At 38.4% G+C, this 24,368-nt stretch overlaps 1 protein-coding gene across 3 annotated transcripts in view; it reads right to left on the reverse strand.

Annotated features, from left to right (window-relative positions):
* Positions 1 to 24,368, reverse strand: part of LOC149847040 (ARM repeat superfamily protein) — a 139,660-nt gene that overhangs the window by 86,762 nt on the left and 28,530 nt on the right. For all 3 annotated transcript variants that reach the window (XM_089998270.1, XM_089998272.1, XM_089998271.1), the window contains 2 exons: positions 17,964 to 18,109; positions 1,289 to 1,402 (listed from right to left, as the gene is read on the reverse strand). In XM_089998270.1, coding sequence (XP_089854396.1) covers positions 1,289 to 1,402; positions 17,964 to 18,109 — 260 coding nt within the window. The remainder of the gene's footprint in view (positions 1 to 1,288; positions 1,403 to 17,963; positions 18,110 to 24,368) is intronic.

Raw genomic sequence — 24,368 nt, forward strand, 5'->3', positions numbered from 1 at the left:
GAATAAAGAAAGAAGATTCATGTGAAGAAGATTCACGTGAAACAGAAACAAAAACAGGAGATTCAAAAAAAAAGATTTGAATAAAAAAGGAGATTCACGTGTCCCAGATTATATGTCGCACGTCTGCCCAAAATAAAGAAGGGATACGCAAGAAGGGAGATTTGAATAAAGAAAGAAGATTCTCGTGAAGAAGATTCACGTGAAATTCATGACCTTTTTGATGTACAGTGTTCACGTGAACCAAGATTCACGTGAATCCTGCGTGAACAGTTTAGGGATTCACGTGAGACGTGAATCCACTAAAGGAAGAAAAGAAAAGGCTGGGAAAACAGAAAGGGGAAAACGAGAGGGGGAGATTGGGAATGGAGGTAGAAAAAAAATCTGAAGGAAAGAAAGAAAGAATGGACGAAACCTCAAACCTTGATTTGCCGCACCTTCGAAATCCTCTTCAACCCTTAGCTGGATCTATGCTCTGATACCATGTAAGTTTTCCTTCTTGCTCTTGTATTGAGAAAGAGAAGAGAGAGAGAGAGGGAGAGATCGATTGTGGCTGTCACGATTTCTGTAAAAGAAATCGTGACCTAAAAGTGTATTTAAGTTTACATTACACTATGGGTCCGGGTTTGGTATATCCAGACCCGATAACAAAATACATGATCTTTACATGGACGGTGACATGGATCGGGTCGGATCCTGCACCTTTTTCAATAACCTGGTACATTATTTACACCTACATGGGTTATGAATGACCCAAGCTCATTCTAGAGCTATAACAAGTACCACACCTCATAAATATTAAGATGGCAGTCTGGTTCCTTGAACCACGGCTCCAACTTGAGCCAAAAACACCTGGTGCATTATTTGCACCCACATGGGTTTTGAATGACCCAAGCTCATTCTAGAGCTATAACAAGTACTTGCATGCTTTTCAGAATCAACAAGATCCACATGCCACACCTCATAAATATTAAGACGTCAGTCTGGTTCCTTGAACCACGTCTCCAACCTGAGCCAAAAACATATCATAGCCACATGTAACATCCATTCAGTGTTCCCTAGTTTCACAGGAGGAAAACAAAAGTAAATCTTTAGATTCCAGTGATACTGTTTGTTTTTGTTGCTTCTGTTCATAATAAATAATTCTCAAGGTACTATTCCGTACTATTACCTGTTCTCTGATACCATTATAGACAACTGACATTCATACCAAATAACCTTAGCAGAGTTCACGATTTATAACTTCAGGAAGGTATTCAATGAAATCTCATTTCGACATAGTGAATAGCACCTTCTTTCCAGCAACAGGCAGAAGAAGAGCTGGCCAAAGAAATTCAGATATCAAAAGCAAATTTTGCAGCTGATTGTCGGCATCGAAACAGCAATTGTGAATCGTTCCCAAAACCTGTCAACAAAGAGTTACTGCATTAACTAAAACTCACTATGAACAAAAAGTGTCAAAATCCAAAAACAGAAAGATTATAATCTAAAATGTTTCTAATATAAGCTCGACAGTCTTCTAATAAATGCAAAACCAACAATAGCAGCTACTATTTTTTCATAGCTGGTCTTGGGATGCCCACACCTGTTACTCTAAATGCATTTCTCATAAAAATCCCCTCATCCCATATCTTCATCAGCATGAGCAGCCATGCATAAACATAACTCATTTGACATCTCAGACTCAGAGGGTGAAATCAGCATTTACTAAAAAAATCACAAACAAATTGAGTAGCACAAGTCATATTAGTTATAAGGGTCATCTGCAACTAAGCTAGGCACTTGAACATCATCCTTCAAAGATACATATTAAATTGACAAATGGAAAGAAATACAATTTCTGATGCTTGCAGATTTACAGGGGTCAAAATAGTACTTTGGCTAAAAAAAGTCCACGCTATCATTTTGAAATTAAATGATGATTTTGTGTAATACTGTTTCTCAATTTCATGCAGACAACTGAAAGCAAACACCTAAACCAACAAAAAAAACTGTCTGGCCCGGCAGCCAGACCGAGCCCAGCCCAGACCATGGTCTCAAGGGAACCGAACCCAAGATTGGCCCCGTCACAGAGCCCACCCCCCTTCCCTGTTTATTTTGTTTGATTATCGGAATCGAGCCCGGCTCGGTTGGGGCCTAACCAGCTCGCTCAACCGAGTAAGCTCGGTCCTCGCCAAGCCCAGATCGGCCCCTCCCCACTCACGGCTAGTCGGGCTTAGCCAAGCCCGGGTCCCAGTTCAGCTCACCCTGATTTGGGACCCGGCTCAGCCAGGTGGCCCGAACCAGGGTCAGGTTCGGCCCCTTGCGACCAAAACGCAACACCAACGCGTGATTTTAAAAGAGGAATTCCCTTGTGCTATTTCCGCAGTACGACGAATCATTTAGTGCACCCCATCGGTGCAACAGACTCTATGCACACATCGAGGCACGTGCCACTTATCACGTATACCCAGAATCATCAACAAAGTCGACATTCTCCAAGGTAGGGAAAAGTTGCACACAAGACAATGGAAGGATAATCCTGGAACATGTGTATATATATATATATAGATACACACTTTGAACTCAAAGATGCAGTTTTGCAATCCTTGTCCTTTTCCCTAATGTCATTTACTTTGTTGTCGCGCTATCATGTGCACAGGCTACTGCTTATGCATTTATTTAGCTGAGGTATGGTTTCGTACCTCGTGCACAGATTACGTAATTTATTTAACTCGATGTGTGGTTTCGCACATCGAGTCTTGCTTTATGTCGTTTATTTTACCGTTGCACTATCACGTGCACAGGCTACTGCTTACGTATTTATTTAGCCGAAGTACGGTTTCGTACCTCGTGCACAGCTTATGCATTTATTTAGTCGAGGTACGGTTTCGTACCTCATGCACTGCTTATGCATTTATTTAGCCGACGTACGGTTTCGTACCTCATGCACTACTTACGCATTTATTTAGCTCAATGTGCGATTTCGCATATCGAGTCTTGCTTTATACATTGTTGTCGCGTTGTAACGTGCGCAGTCCTGCGTTATGTAATATATGTATTATACGTATATATATATACAACCTCGTAAGGTACGTAGTTTGTGTACTCTTCTATACATGTACTCTTCCATACCCTGTATCATGCATGCTCTTTTTAAAAGACGCGGATTCGCGCATGTCTGCCAAAACTTTAAAGAAAAAGGGATTTCTTGCGGGAATTGAGTATTCAAATATGTGTGGTTTTGAAAAGCAAATCCAAACACTTGAAGGTTGCCTAAATTGCAACTAAGTTTTTCTCAAACCGGCGCAATAGGAAGAAGTGTTTACAAACTTTTGTATGATATTCGTTATGACCCGGATATCCCCGGTGGGAGCATGGGATGGTGAAAATTGCTAAGGTCAAGGTTTCTTCTGAGAAACTCATACCCCTTTTATCGTAAGGGGTATCACGAGACATGTGCGGCATGTTGATACTATAATAATTGGATCAAAGATTTATGGTAATATCGTAACGTGCAAATTGCACAATGATATAAAAGTGGTAATCACATAAATGGTAATAATCGCCTTCACGGGCAAGATGCTCGAATTGGTTCAACGAAGCAGAGTATGTAGAATGGGTCGGCAGTTAAAATAGAACATAATGCACTCATTCGCTTTCTAGGTTCTGTCAAGGGAGAGGATGGGATGGTACGAAAACTTTGATGGACAGATTGTTAACAACTACGCTCCTCGAGTAGCAATTGACTCGGTGTCCCCAGTCATCAAAGTTAGGGGACGGGATGTTAAATTATGTATATATATATACTTATATATATATATATATATGTATATATATACAGTTTTTCTTTTTGTTCTCAAAATACCCGATAAGGGTATTTTGGTAAACCCCCATGTAAACCCTTTTTCCTTTTTTATTTTTATTTTCTTCTCTTTTTCTTTTTTCCTTTTCTTTTTTTTTCTTTTTTCTTTTTACCTTTTTGTAAGACCACAAGGGCCCCACTCATGTAGTCGTTGGGGCCCCAACGGTCATATTTATGACCGTTGGGGCTCCCAACGACTACATGGAAGCCCCTTGTGGTCCCTTCTTCTTTGCTTCCTCCTCTATAAATAGAGGAGGTTTCGTCTTGTATTGCAAGGGTTGTTCACCCTCTTCTTTCTTTCTTCAATAATATCCAACTTATGACTTTTGGTCATTTTTCCCTTTAGTGGGTTTTTGTATACACTTTTAGTGTTTGTGTTCTTGGCTCTTGGAATCACTCTTTAAGAGTGATTTGCTTTATTGGTGCTTCCGCAGCCCCCCTTTTCATTACAACGGGACTATCAAATATTATCCTAGGTGATAGACCCTATGGACTTCTGCAGAAGTTTGGTATATCCTTTGCCACGAATGTCTTTAGGAAATCCTCTCTCATTCACTGACCGTTCCCTTAAGAGTGCACTCAACTAGTTACCCGGGGCATCAAAATACAAAGAATAATAAACCCCCAGGCAAATCTCACTTGTTTTTATGTTTCTCCTGTGCGTACCCTGAGGATAGTTAATATCGAAACAAAGTTATCTTGTTTCCTTTACTTATGTTAAATTGCATATCATGTATAAAATAAAGCATGTGTTAGTTTTGTTCTAAATTGTTATAATTGTGCACCCACCAGTTTCTTGTGAAAATGACCCGTCTTATGGGTCAGGTGATGATTAGGTCCGAGGGACAAGTGATGGCGTGATTGCAATATAGCATTAAAATCCCACTGTTTCTTCTGGCATTCTGCATCCTGGATACATCCCCTTGGTTTAAATTTTGTATAAGGGTTTCCTCATAAAATTCTATTTTTGTATAAACTTAAAATTATCCTTTAATGTATATAGTTTCAAATGTTGTTACGAGGATGCAAATCCATTGTGAAACGGAAGGTTCGCAGTAATGCACCCAAGGTTTGCCGACTTGTTATTTCAAAAAAATCAGTTTTCATTGATCCGCTAAATCAAAAACTCTGAAAAATAAGGATTTTCAGTCTCTTTCAAGTTCTTCTAAAACTTTACAAGTTTGAAATTTTGGGGCGTTACATGGCGTCTCCTCTAAAGTCCTCCCATATAGGTAGAGTTCTACCATATGTAGAACTCTACTTCTACCTTTCTTATCCATCTAGATTTTACCTCTTTTATTTTATTTAAATTAATATTCTCAAGAAATATTTCAAGGAGGTTCTGGAAGCCCATATGGGGTAGAGTTTTACCACAAGTAGAATACCTCATATGTATCCCATTTTAAAGTCATTTTTAAACTTTAAATTCAAAGTAGTTTTAAAATTGCCATAGATGGATTTCGAATCCAGATTTGGATCCAAGTTCATATGGATCCCATCTGGATCAGATCCTAGTCAATATGGATCCTGAATTGGGTCCAGGTCCATATCAACTTGGATCAAACGGATTGGATACAGTCCGATCCAATCCAAAAAAAAGGTAAAAAGAGACGCAGATCATTTTTGAAAAGCGCAATTTTTAGGCCAACCGTAACCTAATTTCAAGAAAACAAAGCACCAACGTTCTCAAAATTACGAGACGCATCTAACGGTATACTTACCTGATTTTTGCCTCCAAATTTCGCCTAAATTTAACCTTAATTTCGCTTGATTTTTGCTTGAACTTAAAGGTTAAAACGAAAAAAATTCAAATAATAATTGGCTAAACTAGGTCTTGTAAGTGGGCTCTAAACCACGCCCAGACCCAACTGACGTCACCAATTTTTAATAATATTTTTCATGATTTTTATCATATTCATTAAAATACTTAGTCAAAATTTTATAATTGTCTTTCTGTCTCAGCCAGACAGATCACGCTGTCTCAGCCAGACAGATTCACGCTGACACACAGTTCTGATTAGGTGCATGTGTTGTTGTTCATATATCAATTGACAATTTCACAAGGTCTTTTTATTTCCAAACCAAAACACATTCTCAAAAACCTAAGAATCATGATTTTCAGTAGGGAATAAACAATGACAGTTTAATGATTGAGTAAAGCAAGATTTTCATAACCTAAAAGAAAGAATTGAAAATCATCTAGCACTATCCACCTAATGATGTAGCCAAACTAACATTTTCAACCACACACACACATATGTATATATATATATATATATTAAAGAATGATACATAATTGGCCATATGTCCTGATAAAACCGAACCATCATCTTTCTGCTATTTACAATACAATAGCTATTAAAAGAAAAATAGAAGACACTCACTAGCATACAAGTAATTATTGAGTTACGTAAACAATCATAGCTCAATCACAGAATGAGTTCGGTCCTGGACTCAACCGGAAGAAACTCTTGTATTCTTGAGTACTCAAAAGAAATTGAATACATTCAATGTTTTTAACACCAAAAATTCCCAGTTTATAATTGAGCTTAATCCATATTCACTTCTACCAATAACTATACTGTAGCACCGTAGATTTTAACATATACGCAAAATACCAAAACAAGTCTCAAGTATATTTATATTGATATCCGCCAGCTTATCTAGGCATATCAGAAGTGATTATACGACACAACTCCGGATTGTGTCCAAGGACTAATGCATTCAGCCAGATTGTAACTTGATAATATATAATTGACGGCTATGTTCTGGATCTAGACATATACCACCAATTTGTCTTTATCGCACCAACAAAAACATTTCATAAAGAAATTCAAAACAAGCATGTCAGTTCCATTTATGCCATATTAGTCTCTGGATTGGACTCTAAACCATAAATTTGCAGTTCATCATATACCATCACGACGGTTAACATGATTCTAAAACAGACAGATATGCTCACACAGATTTTACTCGATAAAGGATATATAATAACAAAAGAATCCATTATGCTAAACTGCAAAACCTTAGAGTTACGCAGGCCAGAGAGTTCTCACATGAAAACACGCTTAGCAAACAACCTGTATACTGTAATACACACTGACAGGGTTTTTTTTTTTTTTGTTTACACTATTTTCTTCTCTTATTACCTACAGAGATTAAACGCAGTGAAATCTGAACTGAGCGAGGGCTTAGCAGGGGTATTGGTATTACCCAAACCCCCTTTACAATAACAATCTGAAACCCCCAAATTGTAGATTTGGGGTTTTCGGGTTAGGGTTGACGGAAACCCCCAATTTGGGGATTTTCCTTTTGGTTGCCCACGCACACAACCGCGCACATTCAATAACCCAAAAAAAAAAAACACAGCATCCTACCTGTTCCGGCGAAGAGGAGGTGGTTGTCGCGGTCGGGAAGATAGTTGGCGTCGGTTGCTCCTGATGGCGCGTGCAAAAACGAGAGGGAGATGAGAGTAGAGGTGGGATTTGTAGGTGGGTGGCCCCCCGAAAAGGAAGGAGGAGGTGGTTATCCCCTCCTTCAACTCCGGCGGTTGCGCACCCAACCCCCCATCGTTGTTACCTGCATTAGGGTTCTGAGAGAACCCTAACGCTCTTTCTCATCCGACAGCCCTGTAGCACCCTTATATATGTTTTCTTTTTTTTTTTCTTTTTCACTTTACAGGGTGCGGGTCGAGGCCGATTCCGAGATCGGGATCCGGACGCGGTTTAGATTTCGGATCCGCAATGTTCTTGTGAAATGGATCCGTTGGTCTTCGCAAGGTGGATCAGCAGGTCGGATCCAACTTACGGATCTCGCATAGTTTACTTTAAATTTATTTGTTTTTTACTTCATGTGAGCAAATCTGGATCCAATGATCTGAAAATTTTTCTCATTATTACATGATTGAAACCATGGATCCAAATAAATCATTACGGATCCAATATCAATTCTAACCCGGATATTGAGGATCCAATATCAGAGATTTGATCCATTAGACCGAAATCTTTTACCAATTATCCAATTTAATGTGTGTGATCCAATATCCAAGATCCGGATGAAAATATCGAGGTTCTGAAATAAGATATTAGGGACCCATCATTGAAGACCCAAATAGGATTTCTGAGATCCACCTACGGATAACAATTATAAAAATAGCTTTGAGTTTATTTACCTGCTAGAATTCACGGGTATTACAATTATCAACACAATGCTGCATGCCGAAAACTGGAATAAGTTAATTGAACCCATGACCTTTGTTGCTGAGTCTACACACTTCTCTAATCCTGAAAATATTCTAGCTCATTCTCATCTGAGGTAAGGCACAATTATCTTGTTGTCGTTGTGATACCTTAAAAAGAGATTCATATAAAGGGGATGTTGTTTTTTATTTATCTATTGGTTGAGCATATATAATAAATTGGTTGCTTTGGATTTTATTTTGGAAACTTGAGCCTGGATCTGAATTTTCTGTTAACTTGAACATGGATCTGATTTTTTTTTGTTAAATTAACCATGTTGAATCAGATTTTATAAATCACATGTATATATGTTGAGTCAGGTTTTTGTAGAAGGAAGCAGCCACCTGTGTAGAGAGAGAGAGAGAGAGAGTCGGCTGCACAAAAACTAATTTCGTTACATTTTGGAGTAGGGCTTCTCTCTATATTAAATAGAGAGAGGCTAAAAGGAAAAATTACAACTAAGTCCTTATGAAAAAAAAATTCAAAACACCTCTAATATAAAAGAACTTTAGCCTAAAAACCACCTATTCTCAACACTCCCCTTCAAGCTGGAGCATAGATATCAATCATGCTCAGCTTGTCACAACATTTTGAGAAATTTGGCATAGCAAGAGGCTTTGTAAACATATCTGCAACTTGGTCTTCCGACTTTAGGCATTTGGTAGTGATATGACCAGCTTGAATCATATCTCTTACATAGTGGCAATCAACCTCAATGTGCTTTGTTCTCTCATGAAATACAGGATTGTTTGCTATATATGTCGCCGCTTTGTTATTGAACATCATGGACATTGGAGAGGAAAACTTCACCTAGAGATCATGAAGAACAGTGCGAACCCACATCAATTCAGCAGTTGTTTGGGCCATAGCCCGATATTCTGATTCTGCACTCGACCTAGAAACCACATTTTGTTTCTTACTTCTCCACGAAATCAAGTTGTCTCCCAAAAATACACAGAATCCTGTGGTAGATTTTTTATCTACTACAAATCCAGCATAGTCAGCATCAGAATATGCTACTATCTCCAGAGTTCCGCCTTTCCTGAACAATAACCCCTTTCCAGGAGAGGATTTTAGATATCTAAGAATCATTATGGCTGCATTCCAGTGTACCTGAGTTGGTATGTCCAAAAACTGGCTAACTTTGCTTACTGCTAAAGCAATATCTGGCCTGGTCACAGTGACATATAATAGCTTCCCTACTAGGGAGCGATAGCTTTTGCTATCAACTGGTTTTGACCCTTCTTCAAACAACTCAACTTTATGGTCCATGGGAATATTTGCTGGTTTAGCTCCCAACATGCATGTTTCCTTTAATAAGTCAAGAACATACTTCCGTTGAGACAAAACCATCACTTCACAGCTCCTAGCAACTTCTATATCCAGAAAATACCTGAGTGAACCAAGGTCTTTTATAACAAAGTGTTTTTGAAGATGAGCCTTTGTGGCTTCAATAGCTTTCACATCATCTCCTATAAGAATGATGTCATCCACATATACCACCATAACAACTATGCCAGAGTTAGTTTTATTTATAAATAATGTATGATCTGCTGCTGAAATATTAAAGCCAAAGCTTGACATCACTTCAAACAACTTTTGAAACCATGCACGAGGACTTTGTTTCAAGCCATAAATCGCCTTTTTCAATCTACACACTTTCTGACACTCCTCCTCAACCTCGAATCCTGGAGGTTGTTGCATGTAAACGGTCTCAGATAGATCACCATATAGAAATGCATTTTTCACATCTAATTGGCACAGGCTCCAACCATGCTGAACAGCAACTGAGAGAACAAGACGGATGGTACCCATCCGTGCAACCGGAGAAAAAGTTTCAAAGAAGTCAATACCATATGTCTGAGTATATCCTTTCGCTACTAATCTGGCCTTGTACCTTTCAATAGAACCATCAGATTTGTACTTTATTGTATACACCCATTTACATCCAACAATGTCAACATCTGCTAGGGAATCAACTAGATCCCATGTATGCTGAGATACTAAAGCATTCATTTCTTCTTGCATAGTCAGCTTCCAACGATTATCAAGTTCTGCCTGTTGATAGTTTAGAGGAATGGTTTCAGCAGATAAGGCTGAAATAAAAGACTTCATCTGATTTCCAATTCTGGCATCGGAGACAAAATGAGATATGGGATATACGGTACATTGTCGTGTCCCCTTTCGTAGAGCAATAGGCCTGTTATCATCATCCTGAAGATCACTATTGTCAGTAGAACTTACCTCAGGAGAAGAAGAAGATGAAGGCTCTTGCGGAAGTGGAGTTCTACGCACATATACCAATGGAGGATTATTAAATCTGGAAGAGGATGAAGTTTGGTTCGGTAATGAGGGCACAGATTCCAAAGGAAAAGGAGGTATAGGTAATGGAAAAGACTCAGCTGGATCAACCTGCAGCGGGGAATCGGAAATAGAGTAATATGGAGAGGATTCCAAGAAAGATACATCCGCACTGACATACTCTCGGCGAGAAATAGGATCATAACATCGATAGCCCTTTTGATTTTTTGGATAACCTATAAATATGCATTTTGTAGCTTGAGCGGCTAATTTATCACGGTCAGGGCCAAGTTTGTGTACAAAACAAACACATCCAAATATTTTTGCTGAGAAAGAAAAAAGTGGGGCATTAGGTTTTAGGATATGTAATGGAATTTGATCACCCAAAGAAGACGAAGGCATGCGGTTGATCAGATAGCAAGCAGTGGTAATCGCATCACCCCAGTATAACGCAGGAACATTGGATTGAATCATAATGGTCCTGGCAACATCAAGCAGGTGCCGATGTTTTCGCTCAGCCACCCCATTTTGTTGAGATGAATAGGCACAGGAAGTTTGGGGTTGGATGCCATGATCTTGGTAAAATTGTAACAGACCTTTTGATTTAAACTCGAGGGCATTATCAGTGAGAACAATCTTGACAATAGATTCAAACTGAGTTTTTATTTCAAGAATTAGGGATTTGATAATACTTGGAACTTTAGACCGTTCCTTTATTAAAAATACCCATGACAACTTAGAGAAATCATCAACAATAACAAGATAATAACAACACTGAGTCCTAGTAGGAATCTTACTAGGACCCCATACATCTGCATGAAGAAGTTCAAAAACTTTATTACTAGACTGACTCTGACTCGAAGGGAACGAACTTCGATGATACTTGCCCAACTGACATGCTTCACACTGAAATGATGTGGTGGAAGGAATCTGAGGAAAGACCGACCGAAGCTTTGACAATGAAGGATGACCAAGACGACGATGCCACTGAACAGGACTGAATGAATGTTCCACTGCAGCATGAACAGTACCCATTGGATGATGTAGGTAGTAAATTTCATTTTCTTCATAGCCTCCAACAATCTTCTTCCCCGTCAGCAAATCCTGAAAATGACAACCCATTGGATCAAATATTACTCTACAGTTTTGTTCTTTTATAAGGCAACTAACAGAGAGTAAACTTTGAGGAAAGTTTGGAGCATGAAAAGCATTTTTCAACTATAATGAGGAGGATATAGAAATATTTCCCTAACCAACAACCGGGGCGGAACTCCCATCGACTAATGAGACTCCAAGCTGAGCCTTAATATCCTTTAGATCTGAAAAAACACGTGAATTTCCACACAAATGTCTGGATGCACCAGAGTCAATAACCCACTTACTATCAGTCAGATGAAGATGATTTCCGGTTGAATAGGCAACACCAGCTACAGGAGGGGTGGACCTCAAAGGTCGAAGAGCTATCAGCTCATCATATTCCGCACGACTAAGGGTGATACTACTTTCATTTGCAGAGATATTCTCTTGTACATTTGTTGCCTCGATAGTAGTAACATTTGCTTTAAAAGTATATGACTTTGATGAAGAAGAGGTTGGTTGACCATGCTTATCCCAGCAATGATCTTCTAAATGTCCAGATTTTCCACAGAATGTACATTAAAGCTTTCCTCTGCCTCCCATACCACGTCCACGTCCTCGTCCTCTGATATTCTGAATATTTTCACGCCCATAACCAGATGAGACAACAAGAGCAGATGACTGAGTCACAGGCTGAGATTGTGGCAGAGAGATCGCAAGTCTACTCAGACGATTGTAAGCATCAGCAAGAGTGGGAACATCTGATCCAGTCAACATTTGAACTTTTGCAACAGAAAAATCTGAAGAAAGACCTGTAAGAAAACGAGCAATCATGGTTTGTTCTTGATGATCCTTTTGCTTCGAGCAACAAAGAGGCCTATGAGCATTAAGTCTTTCAAACGCAGCTTTGACAGAGGCATAGTACTGGGCCAAGGTCTGATCTCCCTGTTGCAAATTATATATTTCCTGTTCGACTTGCAGGATACGACTCACATTCGTTTCTTGTGAGTATGTATCACGAAGATTGTCCCACATCAGTTTGGCAGTATTATAGTAGATCAATCCATCTGCAATATGGGGTTCGACACTATTCATGATCCATGACATAACTATGTCATTATCTTCATCCCAAGTAATATATTTTCCCAATTTCTCAGTGGGTTCGCCTTCCAACAGAATATGTTTTCGACGATGTCGAGATACCGACATCATAAAAGTTCTGGACCATCTGGCATAGTTGGTTTCATTCAACCTTACGGAAGAGCCATACGAGAATGGGTTGGCAAAAGCCTTATACTCCCCAATATGTTCCATTTTAGAATCACATTTCGAATTTTCAGCCATACTGCTCATTTGAACAACAAGTATTCAAGTGAAATTTTCCAACACTGTAAGAAATCAGTCCTGCTGTTAAAAAAACAACCCCCAACCAGCAGGGAATCACTCCAGCTGCTTTCACGACAGAGGGATAGCTTGAACTAGCACAGCACGAAACAAAACTCGACACAGCAGGGAATCACGACCAGTGTTGTACCCAAACACACCACGATAATATTCAGTTGCAACACAGATGATCACGCCAACTGCTGTTCCCAAACCATATAAGGCATAACAGCCAATAAGACTTCAGAGGACAATTAAAGAGATCAAACATATCTCGATCACACGCAACACGTATAGGAAATAAATTTCAGAATCACGGCAGGCACTCAATCAGCACAGAAAAACATGAAAATCAAGGCTGGCACGCAGCAGCACATAGACTTGTTGCGTGACCCAAACAGCCAACAGCACAAACAGCACAGCAAGAACAACCAACAGCATAAACAGCACAGCAGTCACGGCAGGCACGCAACAGCAGGAACGCAACTCGACAATGTCCAGGAAATCACGACAGGAGATCACGAAGAAAAAAAACTCCAGATTCCAAAATAAAAAAGAGGTTACGGCTCCAGGAAATCCTCGTTGGGAGCTCCATCCTTAGATCTGACGACAGATCTGGGTAACATCCCAGATCTGTTATCAGATCTTCCACAATCGCTGAACAGCAAACCTGATTTCACGCAGTCGGGGTTTTTCTTTCTTCATTGGTGATGATGAGCCTCTCGTGGGTGATGATGAGCCTCTCGTGATCACGCTCCCGAGATCGAGGGCTCTGATACCATGTAGAAGGAAGCAACCACCTGTGTAGAGAGAGAGAGAGAGAAAGAAAGAGAGTCGGTTGCACAGAAACTAATTTCGTTACATTTTGGAGTAGGGCTTCTCTCTATATTAAATAGAGAGAGGCTAAAAGGAAAAATTACAACTAAGTCCTTATGAAAGCAAAAATTCAAAACACCTCTAATATAAAAGAACTTTAACCTAAAAACCACCTATTCTCAACAATTTTTATAACTCATATGTATGTGTTTTGATTTAAAAATCTCTATTTTTGTATGTACGTGTTGATTCAAAAATCTATACTTTAGGTTTATGTTTGAACCGATAATTTGGTTTTGGTTAAATTGGTAGTTTTGGTTCATGATTAAATTTGGATTTTTGCTATTATGATTAATCTGAATTGTGTTACAATAAGCAATGGTTCATGTGCTATGAATATGCATTGATGTGGTACCGTAAACACAAATTTGAATATCTATGTGTGATTGTTATTCACTGAAATTTGCAATGTCATTTAAAATTCATTAAATTGTATAGTGGTTATGTGTGAACCACTGATGGGCCTTTTGAGGCCAAGAACATGTGTTTCATGAAATAGTAAATTATAAATGATTTGCAAAACGATTTCGGTATTGTTTTTTAATGAATTACATTGTTGAATTGAAAGGGCAAGGGCCTGAATATGTTAGTGCATGATGATTTACATAATTATAAATTAATTAAAACTGATAAAAGGGACCAAACTGTGTAATAACTTTTCTTCCTTTGTGTCCCTCTGAAAGGTTGGAAACCTTTAATGGCGGTCATGGGAGACCGTGAGGATACTAAACACCGTATGCATTTGTTGTCCCAAAAAATCCGATGTGTGGTTCGTGTTCCCGGTCACGATTGTAGGGAACTTCTGCCAGTTTGCCTAGAGGTAGTGTTGTTAACTCAGCTGTAGTTATTGGTATACCAAAAAAGTGGCGTCAATGGATGTTGATTTCCTTGTCGTCCCGGCATTAGGTGATGATTCATAATGTCTTGATTAATGCTGATGATTCCTGATATTGGTTGAGGAACAAGTATAGAACTCGGTAATTAAAATATAAATTGTGTTAAACTACCACTGGAAACTGCCTTGAACCTCAGGAAATTTGCTCATTTTTTAATATTTGTAGGTTTTAAGAAAGTGAAAATTAAATGGTGTGCATTAAATAGGAACATGCATGCAAAAAAAATACTGATAAATGAACTTAAAAAGCTATTTGTGCATGTTGCATTAATTCATGCATCTTTAAATATTTAATTTAGCATAAAAATTATTGGTTGGTTGTTTAAACTGCTTAAATTGTAAGTTCTGAATGTGTTGTTTGTAAAACCTTCTTAAACTTATGTTTGATTTAATCTATGTTAATTTTTCTTATTATTGGACTTCGAGAGGGTAACGTACAAGAACTTTGGTTCTTACCTTATTTTTAAAAATCTTTTTCAAGTACTGAGGCACTGTGATGGAGAGACTAGCTGGCTGGAGAGTGCGAGGATTATGATCTAGTGGCCAGAGTTCTGACGTATTCGCGAGTCTTTGTTTTTTGGAAACTTTGTGAACCCTCAATGAGAACTATTTGATTTAAATAAATTCAATTTCAGTGCATGGCTTGATTTTATTCTATGTCTGAAATCATTATAGGATGGTGTACATTAAATTTGTAATGTGCCCCGGGTCCCTGGGATATTTTTCGCAATGCTTAAAAAAATATGCATTTCTCGAGGGTCATTTCGGGGTCATTGCAACCTGAGAAAACGAATACCGATTGGCGGCCCAACTCCTAGAGTTATTGCCTTGAGGACAAGGTGTGTTTGAGAGGGGTGGATTGTTACAGACCTTTTCCTACTCCAAGACCGACCCAGAGGATCCGCCCCAATCAGGATCAGATCTGGAGGAGCCGCCCAGCCCCATGATCCAATCTAGGCAAACCTACCCACCTTGGAATCCTACCCAAGCTGGGACTATGGTGGGACGCCGCCCAAGAAACACATCTAGGGTGGGATTGTGCTTGTATTTTTACCTTTTTTTCATCATAAATTTTATAAATATGTGTCCCATGTTCAGTTCATTTTCAATGAAGTTTATTGAGTTCTCCTCTACTCTTCATTCTAGTTCCTCAGTTAGTTTGCTTACCTGAGGAAAAGATTCTTCTCCCTCACCCGTCCATCCCTATTTATCGTTGGCCAGTCAAAAATGCCTTTCTCCCTTTTGGCTGCCACCTTCGCCACCTGCCTCGCATCCTATGCCAACTAGGAGAGACGTTACTCTCTCTCCCTATCGGTTTTCCTCCCTGAGCATGATCATGCCCTATGACACACCCCGCCATGACGGCCCTAACTGTGTCCCTGCCCCATGACACGCCCCCCATCTCTCCTTCCGCCAACAGCGCCCTGACCGTGTCCTCCTCCCTGAGACACGGTCCCTTCTCCCGTATTGCATGCTTGCAGCGTGTCAGTCTACCTTGACGGACACGACCCGGTCCGTATTGTGGTCTGACTTCCCCCCGTGCACGCCTCCTTTCCGAGTCGTGCCCTGTGCTTAGCGAGCCAAGCCTGCAAGACCAACTGCTCTAGGAATCTGGTCCTGACAAACTCAATCAGGTTTTGTGAGGTCCCAAGTCATTCACTGGGTAAACCCAGTAACAACAAGTCGGGCCAAGTCAACCGAGTCATTGGGTTGACTAGGCAAGTTTTCAAACACAGGATGAATCTTAAACACCAAACAAGTGTAAAACGCTAAGCTCTATATCCTCTCTTGTCAATATGTCATATCAAGATGCCAGCACAAATAAAAAATGATAGTGTAACATTGTGTAGACATCTTTGCGATAATAAAATGCAGTAATCATCCATGAACAATTTCAGTTAAATCATGTATTTCCAGCAAAAGAAAGGAATCAACTCTCGCCAAACCAAATAATAGTAAAAATAGAGGTAAGTACAATGTTTACCACGTGAAGATACATGGGAGTTACAACATGCTCTAATATGTCAGTCATATTACTTAGAATCGTGAGAAATCAGCTTTATACTGGCCTACATATAATGATTGTTATGCTCAACTATCAGCATATTGGATTGATCAAGTTTCTCCAAAGTTCCTTTAAAAGAAGGAAAGTTCTGTAAAGATGTTCACGAAGAGACAATCCACATCCAAGCACTAATACTTTATAAAAGATGTGCTCAAATGCACTCAAACAACACTTGAACAAATACGCATACAAGCGTAAAATAATCAAACATGCACAAAGGCATGCGATGAATGCATTAACCAAAAAGGAAATGCTTGATACTCTAAAGCTAGTTTTTACAAAGGGGGAGCACTGTTAAAATGATGTAATATATATATATATATATATATATATATATATATATATATATATATATATATATATATATATATATATATATATATATATATATATATACCCGATAGGGGTATTTTTGTAATTTCACATCGTTGTTTTAGAAAACAACTATTTTTATTTTTTGTTAAAATGTAATTTCTTTTTTTATTTTTTGTTTTCTTTTTTTTTGTATTTTTTAGAAACCAAAAGGGGCTCCAACCATAGAGTCATTGGAGCCCCCAACGGTCACAAATGTGACCGTTGGGGGCTCCCAACGACTCCATGGGAGCCCCCTTTTGGGCTCTTCTTTTGAGGCCCTTGGCTTTCCTTTTCCTTCCACTCCCTCTTGTATAAATAGGGGTGAACCCCTTGTATGTATGCATTCTTGAGAGCTCTCTCTCTTTTCAATAAGAGGCTTTTTATATTGTTGTCTTCTTGAAGGCTTGTGTTTGTATTGTCCCTTAGTGGACTTGTGATATTGTCTCTTTTATTCATTGTTGTAAGTGCTTATAAGCACTTTTTATATTTCCACAATATCTCATTACAAGCACCTCTATATATACACATCCACACAAGAAGAGCCAACATGGGGGCTCCCAAAGGAGTCGTTGGGAGCCCCCGATGTGGTTCAAAAAGTAAAAGATAAAAAATAATAAAAGAAAATGAAAAAAGTTAAGAAAATAATTACAAGCATAATTCCAAAGGGAATATGTTTAAAAGGGAAAATTACAGAAATACCCTTTTGGGTATTATAATAAAAAAGATATATATATATATATATATATTTATATATACATAGACATAGGTATACATACATACATGGTATATATGGATATGTATCTCTATATATATATAAATAAATATATATATATATGTACATGTAATGAAATTTGGAGTTACATTTTAACAAGTTCCTCTTGTATTATGCTATAATCTTCAGAAATATTGCACAGAAAAATCTCTTAATCTTACCCTCTTCTTACGCAACAAACTTGTCGAATCAAACTGTGGAATGATTTTCTTCAGGAGGCTTCTCTTGGGATCCAATAACAGATTTCTTCCAGTTTCAGTCCTTGAAATATTAACTAGAATGGAACCCACATGTTCAAAAGGATCCTCTGTCATCAAGCAAAATACATTAGAACTTGTGATAGACATTATAGAAAATAACAATTTGTTATTGTTGATGATGTTATCACTAATATTACCATGAACTCAGTTATAATCATCATCATCAATATCTAAAAGAACAAAATAAAAGGACTAATTATTGAAGTTAAACGGGCATATACCAAAGAAGTTTGCACAAAATATTACATTCTGATATCAAATTAGTGAAAGTAATGGGATAGTCATGATTAAGCTCTTCTGCAAAAATCTAATATACATACATCTACAGGTTCAAAGTGAAGAAACAACAATTTGGGGATGTACCTTGGCAGGCCTGGTCAGGCGCAGCCGAGCTGAGCCCAGCTAGCACCCTCGGTTCACCCTTGGCATGAGCCCGGCTCAGTCAAGAGGAAATATTGAGCTGCCTCTTACTTGGCTCAGCCAAGCTCAGCTTGAGCCATTTTTGTGTTACCGAGCCCAGCTCGGTCAAGCCTAATCAACTCGGTTCCTTACCGAACCAAACTAACTCCCTTTATTCCCGATGGTCAAGCTCAACCACTTGTACGGAACTTGGCTCGGTTCGGTCAGCTCGAACTGGGTTCGGGTTTGACCGTTGCAACGCAATCATCATCATGATAAGGTTTTAATACCATCCTTTATGCAGCGCAACGTAATCCTTTTAGTGCTCCACAACAACACAACGGATGCGACACACTAACCAAGACACGAGCCCTTAAAAACCTATGCTTGGAATCGTCACTGAGTCCGACCATCTCCGAGGTAGGGAAAAGTTGCATATGAAGACAAATGACAGAATACTTCTAATGTAATATCACATGTTTTTATACTTAGTTAAATTTAGAGACTTCAGGGATTTGGTTGTATTGTAGAAATATAGAAAGAACCCTCAATGTTAGGAGGTGATATTTGAGTCTGGGCTTGGCCCAGGTCTTATCGACAAGGTCTAAATGAGCCAATCGAAAGGTGATAAAAAGTTTTATTTTCAACCTTTAAATTCAAGTGAAATTCGAGTGAAATTCGGGTTAAATTCAGGCAAATTTTATAAGCGAAATTTGAAGTATATATCATTGGATGCGTCTCAAAATTCTGAGTCCAACAGTATTTTACTTTTCTAAATTCAGGTTACGGTTGGCCCGAAAATCGCAATTTTATAGAAAAGGCCTGCCTCGACGGAATAGGTTCGGATTTAGATCGAATTGAATCAAATCCATATGATCAAAATTAATATGGATCTGAACTCAGTCCAAGATCCATATTAATAAGGAATTGGTTCAGCTTAGGATCCAAATGAATTTTGAATATGGATCTCAGATCCAAATCCAATTAAAATATAGTTTTAAATTCAATAAATAGGTCTGAATTGAAGATATTTAAAGTTAAAATGACTCTAAGAAGGATAAGGTATCCTTTGAAACTTTTTGGGTATTTAATTAATGATAAATAATTAATAATTAATTAATTATTAAAATATAATTAATTCCGAATTTTAGAATTTGCCAACTAATTAGGACACCTTAGAAGAGTCCTTACCAGTTTGAGAAATCTAGAAAAAAAAAAAGAAGGATTACATGAATTAGGAAAGAGAGTGGAAAAGTCAACAAATATAGAATTTGAAAAAAATTGGAAAGAGGGTAGAGAAGGACTCCCAAATGGAAAGTCCACTTTCCAGCCCACATTAGAAGGGGCTGGAAGGATAAGGGGGGTGTCACCCTTTATTTTTCTATATAAGCTCACAAGAAAAAGAGAAAAAGAGAGGAAAGATAGAAAAGAGAGAGAGAGAGAGAAAGGAAGAAGGAAGAGAAGGAGAAGAAGGAAGAAGAGGAGATCCTCTTCCTATACAATCATCCGTCGATTCTTCCGGTCATTTTTCAAACTCCAAACAAGGTACGGGTTCTTTCTTTTGATTCAAATAGGGAAAAAGAACCTAAATCAGATTTAAGTGATGTTTCTAAGGAATCCCAAAAATCTAATTTGGTTCTCCTAAGTTTGTGTTGTGAACAAATCAATGGATTCATGGCTATGTATACGTATTTTAGTTTTGAATGCTTTGTCATACCAAACAGCATGTTTTGATTGTGATTTAAGCACATATGTGTGCATATATATATGAAGCTGTTCACGAGAATCGCAGCCGCAGTTTGGGTCAGATTCGACCCAAACCGGGCCTGTTGTAGCATATATATATATATATATAGAGAGAGAGAGAGAGAGAGATGTGGCGCTTAATGAGCCCAGCCGATCTGTAAATCGGTTGGGCAGATTTAAGATTTTTCTTAGCCCAGTCGACACAGAATCGTGTTCAGTTAAAAACCCAGCCGACTGTGTCGGCTGGGCAGACTAATAATAGGCTGGGCAGAGTTACTGATCAGACCGAGCCAACATGTGGTTTGGCTGGGCAGAAATTAAATCTGTTAAGCCCAGCCGACTTAGGTCGACTGGGCAGATTTCAAACCGAACAGAAATTTGGGCAGACTTGTGCCCTGTTAAAGCCCCAGCCAACCTGTGTCAGCTGGGCAGATTAGACACAGTTAAGCCCCAGCCGACTACAGGTATACTGGGGTGTGTAAAAAAAATAAAAATTTGGGCAGACTATCAGCTGTTTAGGCCCAGCTGATCCGTGTTCGGCTGGGCAAGGATGCAGCCTGTCAAGCCCAGCTAAACTCGGTTCGGCTGGGCAGATTATATATATATATATATATATATAATTGTTATATCATAAAAATAAAAATGGTCAGAACTACACTGAAAAAAAATGTATTATAGGTAGCCTTATTTGTTGTTTAGGCCCGGCCGACCTGTGTTCGGCTGGGCAGATGTAAAGATTGTCAAGCCAGCTGAACTCAGTTTCAGCTGAGCAGTTTCTAGAAAAAAAGGGGGGGTTTCAACAGATTCAGAAGATTTTCTGGAGAGAAAATTTCTGATTTAATCCCAGCTTACTGCAGGTCAGCTGGGCATTGTTGTAAGCTGTTAAGGCCCAGCCGATTGTCGGCTGGGCAGTTTCAAAATTTCTGGGCACTATCAATTGATGATACACCCCTAGCCAAACTGCAGTTGGGCTGGGCAATAATTTTTTGGGCTGGTTCACAATTAAACAAAAGAGGCAGTGGGCCCAGCCGACTGTCGGCTGGGAAGCCAATTGACTGGCAAAGCCCATCCAATAGTCGGCTGGGCAGAATCATCAAAATATATATATATATATATATATATAAGAAACGGTTTCAAATGAAAGCGAATCTGAGCAGATTTAAACACAGGAAAAGAAATTTCTGGGCAGGTTCAAGAATCACACAGAAACAGAAACAGATTCAGAAAAATAAAGAATGAAACTGGGCAGAATTAAAAGACTAAACTGGGCAGATTCTTAACAGACTCAAAAATGAAAAAAATCTGGGCAGTCTTTATGCCCTGCTGAACCCAGCCAACCTGCGGTTCGGCTGGGCAGATTCAGGTTTCAAAGAGAAAAATAATAAATATGCATACGTATGCCCAGAATTTACCTATGCTCTGTTCATGATCATGGCCAGATTGACAGGGTTACGTATGCCCAGATCCCAGATTGACAGGTTCATATATATCCAGATTTGCATATATGACCAGATTCATATGTATGTGCAGGTTTATACATAGATGCAGAATTACAAATATGATCTAACTTAGATGAATGTTCAAAAACTCATGTTTACATGAATGTCAGATTTTGTGCTTATGAATATGCATGCAAGATGTCCAGAATTACATACGTAAATGCTCACAGTTATGTCCAGATTCATATATGTGAAATATTCATGTTTAATTCCAGATTTACATATGTAAAGTTTAGACTTTACACATATTGAAGGTATAGACTTATGCGTGTAATATGCAGATTTTTATGTCTGTCCATGTTCTGATTTTTGTATATTGATAATGGACTGGTATGCATGTTTGCATATGAGTATTGGAATGTACTCGTGTGTTTACCAATTTTGTCTAGTGTGCGGGTAGCATAGTTTGGACTCGGTGGGTATGTGTATTGTACCCCGAGTTTACCTGAAATGGCTAAAAGAATTGTTGGTGATGCATGAATAAGACATTTAAAGTGTGCTACTTACATATGCATGTAGTGGACATGTATAGTTCTAAAATTTATATTGTTGTTTCACTCACATAATCACATGCATGTTTGCATATTGGGCCTAAGATAAACCACAAAAAGAAAAATATATTATTGTATATTCATGTGATCATATGCATGTAGAATTTGTTATTCATATAAATTCTTGTTTAGTATGTATGAATGTGCATTTGAAAGCATGTTAAATTAATGCATAAGTGTCATGCTCGTTATGGTTTTTGCATTAGATGCATCGGTGGTCAAAAGTAGATCACTATAGGCCGTATGGGCCTTGAACAACTCCATGTTTAGTTTTTCTTATGCATCACAAAATATCAACTTAATGTCTATTGAATTAATTGCACTATTTCATGTTATCACGGGTTGTGGTCCCGTGATGAGTTTCGCATGTTGATTTGCGAAACATATGTTGTTATGTTTGGTATGTTGATTTGCAAAATAAATAATTAAAATAAATCATTCTTTTAATAAAAAGATAAAAAGAAAAGAACAATGTAATTCACATCTTTCCTAGATGTCCCTTCTTTAGTGTGAGAATCCTGAACTTCGGTTTTGGAAAACCGTGATGATACTAAAACTTTGTGTGCAATTACGCTCATGAACTCAACTAAGTGGTTCACCTCCTGGCCACGGTTTTAAGGAGCTTTCGTCACTTTGTCTGGGGTAGTGTTTAGACACAGCTATTATTATTGGTATACCAAGAAAGTGCATTAGTGGATATTGATTTTCCTAATATCCCGGCATTAGATGTTGATTTTTTATGTTCCGATTGATGGTATTGATTCCTCATATCGGTCAAGGACTAAATGTGGAACCCAGTAATAAAATACAATTGTGTATTAAACTACAACTAGGAACCTAACTTGATATCGGGAATTGTTATACCCGTTTTAAGTATCCGCGGGTTATGACAATAAAAAGAGGAACAAAATTTGTGTGCATTTAATAGGGACATACATATAAAAGAAAACTCTGCTAAAAGATAATAAATTGTGCATGTGCATTGATATCATGCATTTTTCTGTTATGCATTAGAACATGCATATTTATTTGTTCCCTTGTGTTATATCAATGGTTGCATAATAATAATTCTCTAATGTATGATAAATGTTTTCTATTACATAATAGTTGTTCCCCATCGTTTCATAGCAGGATCTATGATTCTGACACCCTTATTTTTATGTTTTTCATAGGCTCTGAGACCTAGTGAGAGGACATGCTACTACGAGGAGCTACGAGAGCTATGCGACTGCTTGACAATTTTACTTAATGAGAGAGAGGCTCCACTTTTTGGTTTATTTACATTCATTTATATATTATTCTCAGGATCTATGATTTAATTAATAAAGTTGGTTTGTTTTCGTTGATGGTAATGTAAAATCCCTTCTATATAAGCTTTTAACTCAGGACGCAGTTTTGCATATTCTTGTTCATTTAAAATTATGTCATTTACTTTGTGTGCGTTGTAATGTGCACCGGCTCCTGCTTACGCAATTTATTTAGCCAATGTATGATTTCATACATCGTGCGTTGCTTACGCAATTTATTTAGCTCAGTGTGTGGTTATACACATCGGGCCTTGCTTTATGTCATTTACTTTGTCGCAGCGCTATAATGTGCACAAACTTATGCTTTACTATATATGTATACTATATACATATATATACTAGAGTCACCTGAAATGCCTAAGTGGGAAAGCGTGCTTCCCCAAAGCGCGCTTCGGAAGCGCGAAATGTCGCACTTCCAAAACACGTGGGAAGTGCCATTTTTTTTGGAAGCGTGCTTTCCTTTTATGGGTCCCTCGCTTCCTCTGCACTCCGCCCTCGCTTCCCCTATTTTTTTCAATTTTTTCAATTTTTTGTATTTTTTTATTTTATTTTTTTATCTTTTTTCGCATCCCCCTTGCTTCCTAGGACGCTTCCAGTTCGCTTCTGAGACGATTCTTGATTCGCTCCTAAGTCGTCCCATGCTTCCCGCTTCTTAAAATTTAGAAACTGCCTCGCTTCCCGCTTCCCGCTTCCCGCTTCCCGCTTTCGCTTCCTGTATCGCTTCCCACTCTCGCTTCCTCAACTGGCAACCATGATATATACAACCTTATAAGGTACGCGTACTCCTACCTACTTCAAATTATG

Source organism: Nuphar pumila, chromosome 2 (assembly GCF_984573655.1).
Source record: "Nuphar pumila chromosome 2, dmNupPumi1.hap1.1, whole genome shotgun sequence".
In the NCBI taxonomy this organism is placed as follows: Eukaryota; Viridiplantae; Streptophyta; class Magnoliopsida; order Nymphaeales; family Nymphaeaceae; genus Nuphar; species Nuphar pumila.